Consider the following 13,812-nt stretch of genomic DNA (forward strand, 5'->3'; position numbering starts at 1 on the left):
GCTTTAGTCCTAAGATAGATGGTTAGTTTTCTTCATTTAGGTTCTCGAGTCCATTATTATTCTAATTTGGAAATTCAACACTCTCTAACATGGAGTAACTGCTTCACCATCTTCTTAAATCAAATTATTATGAAAATAATAATTCTCTAGATTGTTCAACAAACAATTCTTTAACACTGCAAAAACTAGTGAAACAATTGTTGACATAGAAGGAGTCCATTAAAATCAAAGCAATGTCTTTAAATTGAGGACAAGTATTCTCTAAATGTGTTTTAACATGGCATTCAACAGAAAAGGACTGAATGTAAGTCTAAAAACTAAGTGACTCTGTCTATGGACTTTTAACCTATTTGGATTATGTGTTCCATCCAGAGAAATTTAAGGTAGTTTCTGGTACTTTAGAAATACTAATTTATACCTGCTTGGTTTTATATCTGCTGTAAGAGCAAATTATTTCATGTGGAAACAAATTAATATCGCTAGAAGGAGTTCCATAAGATTTAGGCCTTTGGTCTGGCTGAAACTCAAGAGATACTGAATTTCTAGTATACACAGAGGCTTCAAATATGGGCCTAATTTTCAACTGTTGTTCATTCTTAACCACTGCTCAGTGAGATCATTACATAATCTTTTTTTAGTTCTTTGATTATCCTTCTCTTTAAATATGTGTGTAAGACTTTGAGATAGGTTTCCAAAATGTTACTGCTTTCAGTCTCTTAATGGTAGTGCACAATCTTCTTTCAGCTGAGTATTTGCCTTCATGGAGTGTGGTATGTAATTTGAGCTAAGATAATGTTACTTTAATTTCCTTCATCATTAACTTTAAGTTGAAAATGTTCAGGTGCGACTTGGTGTAATTCCACAGCTGTTTGGCTTTCAACTAGATCTATAATACTACTGTCCACTCTAAACTCTACATGTCTGGGAGGTTAATATCATGGTCAGAGTTTTGACTTCATGTGAGGGATGGTTGATACCATCAGTTTAAGGATCTATCTGCGTTACAAAGATCTGTCATCCATGGTCATGGTGGTTCTTTGTTTTGCTACTGCATACTTTTGCTTGTTCCAGAACTTCAAAATTGCAGCTATAATTCTCATCTAAATTAGTCAAGTATGCTCTAAAATAGTGTTGCTTCTGCTGAGGAGATTCAAGACCACGAAATAAACTGTGAATTTTAGGTATCGCTCCTATGTGCTCATAATTTAATAGCTTAACTGCTTTGTCACTAATATAAATATGATGAATTCCTGTACCATTATAATGTATTTCTCCCATCTTCTGGCGAGCCTTCATGGTGGGGTGGTCTGGGCCAGTATTCCAGAGGTCCGTGGTTCGATTCCCGGCGAAGGCTTTGTTAATTTTTCGTCTTTCCTGCTTCCAAAAATACCGAATGTCTCTACAGTGGCGTCAAAACTAAAAGGGTGGTGGATGATGATTTCTTTCCACCCAAGATTTGGTGAATGGGTCACCTAAAAACCTCAGTCGCCCTTTAAAAGGGGGGTATGTAAGGTATTTCTCCCACCTTCTTGGCGTGCCTTTGTGGTGGGGTGGTCTGCACACTTGGCCGGTATTCCGGAGGTCCGCGGTTCGATTCTTGGCGAAGGCTTTGTTAATTTTTCATCTTTCCTGCGTCCAAAAAATATCTACCTCTACACCGTAAATGGTTGCTATGATAGATATATCTACCATTTTTATCCCTAAGATAAACTTGCAATGTTTGTAACAGTACTCCTGGGGACTTAAACTGATTTGTAAGAGTTTGACCTTTAAATTGGGCACAGTTCAAGATTCTTTAAATTGGGCACAAATCAGGATTTCCACTAATTTCTGAGCATCTAACTGTTGATCCATATGAAGAACTTAAACACATAACAGTACGATGAAGTTTGCAGTAAAAAAAAAAAAAAAAATTACTTTACTACTGCACTGCTTCAAAACATGACTCTTTTTAACTCAAGAAAAGCAATTTTTCATATAGGCTCATTATATTTGCATTATTGCAATCTTGAGAATTATGTTTTCGATCACAAAATATACACTTGTTTCATTGTAACTATTTGCATTCAAAAGATGAGCTGTGGTCGTGATATCAGATTTATTTTCATTAAAATTCCACTTATCTGATCGTCAGAGGGTTTCCTTTTTATTGTCGAACGGATTTCTAGCAGTCAGATTTCTAGTCTAAAATTCCACTTATCTGATCTTCAAAGGGTTTCCTTTTTATTGTCGAACGGATTTCTAGCAGTCGCAGTCAATGTTTCCTTTCACTTCTGATTTAAAAAATTTCATAAAAACAGCTAATTTATTTAATTCCTCGTTTTCTTTATCATCATAAAGAGAAATGATATGCTATCTTATCACTTAGTTTTATGAAGTTACATTTATAATGGTTCAATACTAAATAATTATATATATGTAATGATAGCACAACATATCTAAATAGTCGATGATATAATATCTTTTAGAATGATTAATTTGTAGATACTAATTTACAGAAATCCAACTGAGGAATAAATGTTCCATTGAGGTTAGTAGCATAGTCCAATCCTGTATGACTAATAAATGTAATATTAACACAATTTTGGAAGCATTGAATGTAAGAAGACTATGACGTAGATATGCAGAGATGCTGATGACATAAATACTTGATGCTTAGAGCATCCATCCATTTTAAAGAAGAAGCAGTCGGGCTGAATTAAATTTCTTATTTATTTAAATTCACGTTTTGTGTTTACAATTCACTTAGCCAATGCCAATCTTGCCTATTTTCAGAACAATTTTGATACTATTTTGATATAAGTGATCATTGCAGTGTATAGATGATTGCAATGAAGTGTCTTAACAGGATGAAAGCATAAGCTAGAAGAGAGTCGCAGTACTTCAGAGGAAGGAGGGAAAGTCAAGTTTCATTTCGAGTTAGTTTTGGTTTACAATTATTTTGATTGGGCAAGAGATATTTGCAGTAAGCGTTACGTAAGATCGCATGATTAATCTGAATGACGCAGTTTAGAATTATAGTGCTATTATTAGGACAGGGACAGAAAGATAAAAGTTCCCAAATGAAATAAAAACGAGGAGGGAGGTTATAGAGAAATAAATATAGAAGTTTGCTTTTTTATATTTTCTATCTTGCATATATATATATATACACACTTCAGCTAATTCTTTACCAGAATGGGGCTTCATACATTCAATCATTGAAGGATAATTATCTGATGTGGGTGGAAAACGTTCCTTAAGGTCAACTCAAAACCCAGGCATCCTTTATCAAACCATCACATTTTTGTAGTTGGGTTAATTTAACACACCTTTTATATACCACTTCAACTGAAGAATCATTACTAGATGTTCTGTAACGTAGTTCTTTTCGCAATCATTCAGCTTTCGATTTCATTGATATGTATGTGTCAGAATAAGAATTTATTTTTTCATATTCTGGACCAAACATATTTAGATCTAATTTTGGTCTATTGATAAATGATCTAAAATATATTGGTTCATGGCTTCTAACTTAAAAAATTTATATGCAAATTTATAAACAAAATATTGTGTGCAAATTGAATGCTTAATTAGCAGAAGGGGAAAAGGAATATTCTAATCAAGTATTAGTTTAAAAATTATTTGATCTTTTAGATATTTCTGGTCTTCTTGTTCATAATTTATTTCATTATTTTTTACATACTTTGGAGTACTACAACTATCATTTGTAGTGTAAAGTGGTGGGATGAAGGAGTAGATAAATTAGAGCAAAAACTGAAAAGGTTTCACAACCCCAGTCAGAATATAGACCCTTGATTATATACTACTGTCAATTCAGGCTTTTCTGATTTTTATTCATCTTGTTATCTGACTAAATTTTAATGCTCCTGTACAGGGTTACAGTTCTTTATTTGAATACCAAATGCCATAAAGCATTACAATGATTTTCTCGTCAAAGTTGAATCATTTTAAATTATGCAAGAAATTGTGAAAGGACACATTTGTATTTTTGGACGAAAGACTTTCTGATTTTTTTTAAAATAAAAGTTTAATATGAAGTAAAAATAATAAATTATATTCTGTAAAATTTGAAGTTTCTAAAAACGTAATTTAATTGAACCTTTTTCTTTTCTAGAACACTGTGTGCGCATAAGTGTCAGTATTAATTTAAAATGTATCCAGGCATTTCTTTTTGTAAAGATTAAAAAGGTGAGCTTGGCTTCCTTTTAATACAATTGTGATTTCTTATAAAATTGAAGAAAATGTTTATGCCATCTGTTTACATCTTGATTTTTATAACTATTAATGTTCTTCATAAATATCATTTTTCTTATACCTAAGTGATTATACTGTTAATACCAAAATTATTGTATAATAAATTGTAAGTACTTCATTGTAAATATTTATATAAACATAAATTATTGTTGTACTTCATAAATATCATACTTTTTATACCTAAATGTTTATTCTTCTTAGACAATTTGATATATTTTTGTAAGGATAATTTGTTGCTAGTGGACAAATCTTACCTAATTTTTTATACCCTATCAATTTACTGTAATTATTATTACATTTTCCAATGCAATTACATTTTACATTACAAGTTAAAATTTGGAATACAAAATGTAATTCCTAACAATAAAAATATTTAAGTTTTTCTCCATATCAGTGATTTACAATCCACTGTATGTTTATCTAAGAGTGTAAACTGGGAGATTTAGAAATGCATTAGAGGGGAATCATTTTGAGCATTTCAGATTGTAATTAAAAACAAATTAGTGCCTCATTTGTCATTAAAAGTTAAAAAGAAATTAAAAATTCAATTATTAAATGTAAAAGAGCATAAAAATTTAATGATTCTATACATTTAAAGCATTAGAAACATATATTATTGATAATAAAAAATTTGTGAATGTTCATAGGAATTATTAGTTAGATATATATTAAATGAATTTTAACTTTTATCAATTAGATACATTAGAAAAGAAATAGACAGATCAAATATTCTGTCTCTAAGATAATCACCTTTACAGAAGACCAAAATCAAGTAGTACATAAGGTGATCATTTTAGAGATGAGTCACTGTGTTATATATTGGGCCATATATAAAATTTTGTTCGAAAATGTGGTTTTTTGGTACATTTTCGAACAAATTTTTTTTTTATTGAAAATCAGTTTTAATATTGGCCATTATTATACATGACCTTTTGCCATTTTTCGGGTACCTTTAATTCTATTGGTGTAGAATTTCTGTAGTTTCTCGTTGAAAAACTTGGCCAAGTGATTTTCAGTGGCTGTTCTGTCGGCCCAGTTTTTACTGTCAAGAGAAGTTTTGCAGAGACCGAAACTAATGGTAGCTAGACGGTGCAAGGTCCGGGCTATATGGTGGATGCATCAAAACTTCAGTTAGTTCCTTCAGTTTCAAACAAAGTTCTTTCAATTTGTTCCGAGTCATCAAAGATGTACATAGCCGCACATTGTCATAATGGAACCCAACACCCTTTCTGTTGGCCTATTCTCGTTGCTCTTTCTGGATTGCTTTGTGCACAGCATTTCGCTGATGGTAATTTGGTCAATCAAATTTCTGTGTGTTAATTTGCGTGGCACCCAAACATCGAGCTTCTTTCTGTAGCCTGCTCTTTTCAAATGATTCCAAACTGTCATATGGTTGATGTCTAGTGCCTCTGCTGTTAGTGCCTGCATGCTGGTCTTGCTGCACCACCAGCAAATTTTGCAAAATTTCATCGACTTTTTCAGTGACTGTCCGACCAGAGTGAGGAGCATCTTTAACATCGAAATTTCTGGAATGGAATCAAGCAAGCCACTCCTATGTCCATCATTCACTCACAACATTCTTATCGTACACTTCACAAATTTTTGGCCATGTTTTTGCAGCATTTTAAACTTTTTTTAATTGTAAAAAAGCATCACATAGCTTATTTCTTCATATATTTCACTCATTTTCAAATCAGTCTAACTTTTTTTACATTAGCAATGAATTAGAAAACTATCTTCACAAACATTGGAAGCTGACACATTTTGATAGTATTTTGATGGAACTGTCGTAACAGTTCCATACAAATCGAAAAATGGGACACTTCCGCATAAATGAAACATTCATTGAGTGATGGATATTAGCAATTTGTATAGTTTAGTGACATTTATGCCAAAAAGCGATTTTGATTATGATTTTGTTTTATAAAATTCTAAGCTGTTGAACTACAAAAATATAGATTTTAGCTAAAATGTCATGCTTAAAGAATGAAAAATACCTTACAGTACCTTAAAAATTGTATACGTCGTCTTATGATACCCTTGATAGAGTATTCACTACTTTTATTTTATGTTTCAAACACTACAATGTTTCAAATAAAATAACTTTTTTTTTTGTCATCCACATATTATTGTAACATGCACTTTAAAAAAATTTTTAGAGGAGAGCCTTAGTTGCTCATTTTAAAATCATTTTATTTTTATATTTGAAAAATAATCACTTTTGGGCTTACACTTTGAGTTAACTAAAAAATAAAATTACCACCAAATTCTGCAATCCTCGTCAAAATGAATAAATATACACACAGGTATGCCAATTAGGAAAACTTCATAAAACTATTAACTGTTATATATAGGAAAAATTTTTATTAATCATTTCAAAACTGTGCTTAATTATAAACTGATCAGATAATAATCATAAGCATTCTATATGCTGTTTCAAATTTAGTGGTGAAATTTAATGTTAATTAAATTCCTTTTTTAGTACTGTTGCCCAATTTGTTGTGATGATACTAACAAATTACATATACTTATTTACAATTTTATAATAGTACGAATAATTTTTATGTAGGTTTTTATATCATTACAAAAGTATGTTTTTGGCTTGTATTCATTTTTGGACTTTTCTGTAATTATAGACTTTTCTTTAATAATGAACTACATGAACTAATTAATTTTATATTTCAATATGTAAGGACATCTATTCATTTACCACATAACCATTACCACATAACATTACACATACCATTTCATAAAAAATTAGTTTTTTTTAATATTGAGGTAATTAAAATAATTGACTTTGGATTAAAGTTAGTCAATAAACAATTTATTAAATGGCTAAAATCCTATTTTTGGCCTGGAGATGATTTTGTAAAGAATAAAATGAAAAAAAAGTGTGTAATGTAATTTATATAACTTTACTGGAAAAGCACCTTTTTATAGTTTCTGCTTTCATTTGAAACAAGCATAAACTGCTATAGAGATGCAAATAATTTTTTAAATGGATGAAATTCTTTGTTTGAACTGGTTTCTTTCATTTCTATTCAGATAAATTTGTTTCATATAAAAGCGCTCTTTAAATTATAATTTAATTCGGATGGGTAAAATTTAATGTATACCATGCAGTCGAAAAGTGTACGGTTGGCGTATTTTGTGGTTGCTATAATCCGACGACATGAACATTGTTTCTCGCTCTTATTTTTTTTGGTGGCTCTGAAATAACTGAACCAATCAGATGCGTGGAAGGGGTTGACGCCGGTTGATCGAAGGGAGCCGGCGCACAGCTCACTTCTTTGCTGTTGAATAGATTTTCCCACTTAGGTTCGTTTTTGCGGGTAATAAAATGGCGGATGCCGTGTATCTCAACAATTTTTTTTCCGAAGTTAAAAACGCTGGAGTTCTTGGAAATTGCTTAATTTTGAAAGAAGGACGTAAACATTTATTATTACATGTATTAAACTGAGGAAGAAAAGTTTGACATAATCGTAATGAGGTTTATAAAATATTTCTGACTTATGAACTTTCGGTTCCGTTAGTGGTTGCAGCTTTTAATTTAAATTCTGATTAGACAACATAGAACACTTAAAGTACGTATGTACTAGTGGTAAGTTAAAGTAGATTTTTTTTTTTTTCATTTAGAACGGGTATCTCTTGACAGCAGTTTTAATAATTCGTTGATCTTAATGGATGGAGTTGTCCTTCCCGAATAAGCGAAAGAGACCACGTGATCTGTGTAGATCTGCGCTATTCGTAAGTGCATCTGAGCGAAGGATGGAATAATTGCCTGAAATGTGCGTTACCATGTTCACATTAACGTGTGTTAATGTTCACATTTATTCAGTGAGTTTCATTTTTATTAAAAAAGTTTTAATAAGTAATTTTTTAAATCTTATTATAACCCAAATTGTCACATTCTGTTTTTTTTTTTTCCCATGCTGTGGAACAATCGCCTAGTTTTTGTGGTTATATTTTGGTGTTGAGTTTCAATATTTCATAATAGACTTTGTCGCGCATCTTTTTTTTTTTGTGTTTGTGTGCTTGCATTATGAGACAAATTAGTTTTAAGCTGTTGTCAGTTTTCACATACTTTTTAGAAGTTTAATTTTTTTTCCTGTTACTTACGTTATTTTTAATAAAATAATCATTAATTTTCAAAAATATACTTAATTAAAAAATATGATTTTTGTTTGAGTTGTTAAATAACATTTTTTAAAAGTGTGTTTTTAACAGAACAAAATGCTTTAAAAAATGTTATTTCATAGAAAAATAGGAAATGGAAAATCCTTTCTCTCCCATTTTTAATTTTATGAGTTAAATTATGTTTATGAGTTTGTTTCTATCACAATTTTTATGTTTTGCTCAAAAAATGATTTTGTAACAGCTTTTTCAAAATTTCTGTATGTTTTTACTTCTGATATATAATTGTTCAGGTCATGTGTAAATGATTTATCTGATTTACCTTTAGCTATACTGTTTGCTTGAATAAGAAAAATTTTCTATGAAACATTTTATATTTATATTTCATTTTATATCATTATTACTTATATACATATGATAATTTATATTACAGTTATTTATATTAGTATCATTTTGTTAAGTGTCTTTCTACATGAGCTGAAAGGGATTTTAAAATAAAAATATTCGTCTAAGCTTACTTACGTCTGTCAGTAAATCAAATGTATGTGTATGTACAATGAACATATATTAACATTTGTGTTTTTTTAAATCTCTCCTGCATAAATTGAAATATTATTAATTTCTGTATATTATTAATACAGTATATTATTAAATTAATGCAGTATATTATTAATTTCTATATATCTGAACTTTGATTGATGCTGCTAGGTAAACAAATAATAAAATGCCATAAGGAATATATTGAATACAGGCATTTGATATATTACATAAGTCATTTATATTAAATATTTACCCTGAAAGTAGTTTTCTTTTGTGATTAAGTCATGTATTTTTATAGTTTAACATATGCAGGAAACAGATAATAACAATAAAAATAACCCAACTAAATTTTGAAATAAGCCATAAAACTGAATAAAGATACCAAACATCATGAAGAAATGCAGTGTAAGAGAGGGTTTGGTTGTGTATAAGTTTTAAAAGAATGATGTGCATGTGTTTTTGTCGTAAAATTTAGTGCATATCGCTGAAGGTTAACTTGAAGATACTGCAGAAAAGAAAAATAACAACTCCAAGAATTTTGAGTGTTGGTATTATATTCTCTTTAATGTGCAGCATTTGCATACCTTTGAAGAAAATAATTAAAATATGCTTTTAATAAAAGAATGCTACAAGAATAATGTAGTATATGTTAAATATTTGATATATTTTAACTTAAATGTGTTTTTGTTATAAACTAGTGTGAAATAAATATTATTTGCAGTGAAAAGAAGGATTGCTTTTATGACATCAATCAATATTTGATATATTTTTAAATACTTTCTGGTTATCCATATTTCTCCTTTCGATATTCAGTAGAATAATTATGTTTTTGGCTTCTTTTGTAGATTCCATAGGCAAATAGCCAAGCCATGCATTTATGTATTACAAATTGTTTAATCCATGTGGGTTTTTACATGCTTCATATTTAACTGTCATTCTGCTGATCAGCCTCCTCCTAAGTGCATTTTATTTTTGATTGTAACAAATTATGGGAATGTGAACAGTATTGCTGATAAAAAAGAAAGCCTTAGTTTGCTTGAGAATTATGAAAAGTATCTATGAGCTTTACAGCTCCAACCAGCTAAAGGTTTTAAATGTTTCTTTGGTGGGACACAGGATTACGCAATCTAACAAGCGATTTTTTCCAGTTTTCAGTCATCAGTAAGTTGATGATTTTCTATAGGGGAGTGGATAATTAGGAAGTACCTGTTTTTATTATGCTTAGTTACTTTATTATGAGTTATGCTATTTATTTATAAATAATAATTAATTATCATCTGTTAACAGTAGTGTTTTTTTATTGTAGGCAGCCAGTTAACATGGGTAATTAATGTATATCGTTCACTTTAGCACTTAGGTGCTATGGCTGTTACTCTTCCATCATCATCTGTTGCAACTACTACAATTTCATGCTTATCACCACAACTGCCTTTAATATCACTTCGTGAAACTGTTGCCAAAATAAATATGCCAGCTGTAGTCCAAGCTTCAGTTGTGAATCCACAAGTGACAATTGCTTCTACTACAGTGTCATCTGAAACTGTGTATAATTTAACAATAAGCAATGGGGAAATTCACTCAGCTACCTCAAGTGCTGTACCAAAAATTGCAGTTCCTCCTGTTGCTGCATTAGCAGGTATGATAAATAAGCAAGCATATTTGTATTAATTTTTTGTCTATTCTGTGTAGGGCAATGAATTGGTACCGAATAATCATATCGTTACTTCTTTTAATTATTTATTTTAATTAATAGTTCGTAAGTTATGGCCCCTTGGAATGAAAGAATGACCCTGCCTGCAATTTGGATCAACTTGTGTGAATGGTTGATTAGCATGATTTGATTTGATTGAAAGATGCAAGTCTATATTATGTGTATAATCAAGTGAATATTTACAGTTTTCTTTCGAAAGTGTTGGTTAGTTTGGTGATTGTGGTGAATTTGAATGATGAGAAAATATTTGTAAGGGCTCATATATGTGTTGGATGTTGGCTAGAAAGTACATTGCTTATTTTGTGCTTTACACTGTAAAATACGTGCTGGTGGTATGATTAACCTGAAGTTTCTGTACACTTTAGAACGATTGGGAAAGAAAACATTGATTGACTGGTGTATAAAGGAAAATTTAAATGACTTCGTTCACCTCAGTAAATTACGCAGTGAGATTTAAGGATTTGGAAACTGGAGCTCATATCATCGCCATGGAAAGTATGTGGGGTAAAGGGTTTTCGAAAGAAACGCTATCGACAGTCGAGCAGTGCAGAGAATATTTTTCATTTTTACTTTTGTGAATTTATGTGGTGACGGCAGTATACAGATTCGAGTTTAGATAATTTTATTTATTTATTTTTTGATTCTGTTAATGAATTCTGTGTGTCTCCCATACTGAAGAAACAAATTTTTAAATAAGTCGATATTTCCTTTTTATATTGCGTATATTACATAACATGTATTTCCAATCTTTCCTTGTTTGATTTAAAATGCAGTTTATTGAGATTAATATTTTTTGTTTTAATTATGTTTTGGACGCTATTTTACTGGGGAGTGCTTTGGACGTAAACAGAAATAGTGCCAAAAAATCGCCAACTTCCGCCAAGGGGTACCCTGAAATGTATTTTTACCAAAGTATTTAACCCTTCTGTGGTTGCGAGATTAAGCAATTCTTTTCTTCCTAAATATGCACAGTATCTATTCTGTTTTAAATTTTTCATGTCCGTAATTGTAAATGTTCGCTTGTAACTAGACTGTGAGCTGAAGTCATTGATGACCAACAAAAATTAAGTAACCACAATTTTTTACCATGTTTATATGTTTCATATTGTCCCACGGGCCAGTAATGCCTCCTAGAATACTTCAGTGCCTATGGATGGGCAAAAATGCTTATTTTAATTTTGATAATGCCAGTTTTAATTTCAGGGTAAACATAAATATATAAGGTACTTTTCTATTTCGCCAGCGCAATCTCGCCAAGCAGACTTTATTGGCGACCACATGCAGTATACACATAAAAAATGTTAACAAATGTTAGTTCTAGATTTTTTTATTTTGAAGGCATAAACATTTTAATATCGTTTAAAATTATATAAGAAGCTAATAAATAAATAAATTTGTAAAAAAAAAATTAATTTAAGAACTTACTAAGCTTTCATGGTTCAACATCCTGATTCGCCGGTTCCTATCACGTGACTCGAGGTGATCTCATCGAACGTAGACTACGCTACAAAAATCTAATTCTCTCAGTAATTATCTACATGAATTTCAAGTTAAATCTTAATTTGGAATACAAGTTTAAATGCAAGAATTATTTCAATTTGTACGAACAGCTTACTAAAAAATTATGTAAAACCTCAGTACTTTACTTCGCTAGTGCATTCTCATTAGAATGGATGAATTTAATCCTTAACTTTGCCTTTTATATATTTTCGCCTTCGGGTAAGAGTGTGATTGCATCATAATTGACTTAATTACCACGAATGGCCTTAGGCCATAAAATTAAACTATCTGGTAAAACTTCTATGTAATTGTATGCCATTATTGAAAGAAACAATCAATCTGATAAGTAACGGCTGCTACTTGTCTTGAAAATGAGGCGTCGCTGGTAACATTGGGCCCCAGTTGTACCAGTATTGGTGACTTTATCGCCTGCGCCGGCAAAACGAAAAGTACCATATATAATTAAATATCCTATTTATAGAGTTTACTTTGAACTTTGCAAAAGCTATTTAATTCTGTTTTCAAAACCAGAGGTGGCTTTCTGCTGACAAAAAGTAGGTTTTTACCTTGTCAGTGGTAGAAACTGATTGAAACTTGCAGAATCTAATAAAAATATGTGAAGTGTATTTTTATTTAACAGTACTTTCTAATTTATTAAATCATTTTAATAAACAAAATGTTTTGTACATTTGATATATATTAATAATAATAAAGATTGTTATTTTAATCAGCATGTAATTTGAAAATAGGAAAAAGAGTGAAGCTATTCCATGTTATTTATTTTTCATTGTATTTCTACAAACTTAAATACTTAATCTTTTGAATTGGGACAGCTGTTCATATTTGTTGATGTAGCATTGTATTTTATTCAGCATTGGCAGAAATTTTTGATCTCAAGTAGCAAGAGAAGAATTTAACAGTTGCAAAAAGTAACAGATGATGGCATAGGTTCATAAATTCACATTATCACTGACGTCATCACAAAATTGGTTTCCGAAAGTTCCATAGGTCATGAATTTTATTGCAATTCCTTGTTATGATTCTTTGCCATGTGTGCTTATGAATTTTGACGAAAATTTCCTTTATTGGATTGCAAATTTTTCATGGTTGAAATCTTCATTTTTTTAAAAAATTAATTCTCAGTTATTTTTCAGTTAATTTATTCATATTCATTATTAGGTACTTTCTCATGTTTCAATTGTTAATATTATTGTATTAACTCAGGATTTGGTGGTTTATTATTTATTCATTGTTTCTTGCTTTAATGCTTTTGAGTTAATATTCCGTTCTGATTTATTCAACTTATTTCACTTCATGAGATTCTGATTGTTAATAAAAGGCTATCTTCTTACTATTTCTTTCTTCTATTCTATTAAATTGCTTAGAAATCTGGTATTACTTTGATTTTTAAGTCATTTCAGTTACTTATTTCTATAATATAATAATCAGGTACTATAATATTATGATCAGGATAATGAATTTCATTTTATATGGCACACATCCTGCAAACTGGCAAGTGATAGTTTTAGAATCGCGGAGAAACTGATTTAAAAAAAAGAGCTATTCGAGCAATAAAATCACGAATACTAGTATTAACGAATACTAGTGTGTAACTTTGTTTTAGACAGAGTTTGCTATATTTTTCCTTTTATTACTTACGAGTTGACTCA

The 13,812-nt window shown here is 30.3% G+C and overlaps 1 protein-coding gene across 6 annotated transcripts in view; it reads left to right on the forward strand.

Moving 5' to 3' along the window:
- l(3)mbt (lethal (3) malignant brain tumor) overlaps positions 1 to 13,812 on the forward strand; it is an 89,036-nt gene that overhangs the window by 16,379 nt on the left and 58,845 nt on the right. For 2 of the 6 annotated variants that reach the window (XM_085821221.1, XM_085821222.1), the window contains exons 2-4: positions 4,118 to 4,191; positions 7,894 to 8,094; positions 10,238 to 10,567. In XM_085821221.1, coding sequence (XP_085677347.1) covers positions 10,294 to 10,567 — 274 coding nt within the window. In that variant the 5' untranslated portion in view covers positions 4,118 to 4,191; positions 7,894 to 8,094; positions 10,238 to 10,293. Of the gene's footprint in view, positions 1 to 4,117; positions 4,192 to 7,562; positions 7,859 to 7,879; positions 8,095 to 10,237; positions 10,568 to 13,812 lie in introns of those variants that run through there. The other 4 variants (XM_035365314.2, XM_035365327.2, XM_085821224.1 and 1 more) reach the window with 3 other exon arrangements.

Source organism: Stegodyphus dumicola, chromosome 7 (genome assembly GCF_044657685.1).
Source record: "Stegodyphus dumicola isolate Sdum_Otavi_A_Nest chromosome 7, ASM4465768v1".
Classification (NCBI taxonomy): domain Eukaryota; kingdom Metazoa; phylum Arthropoda; class Arachnida; order Araneae; family Eresidae; genus Stegodyphus; species Stegodyphus dumicola.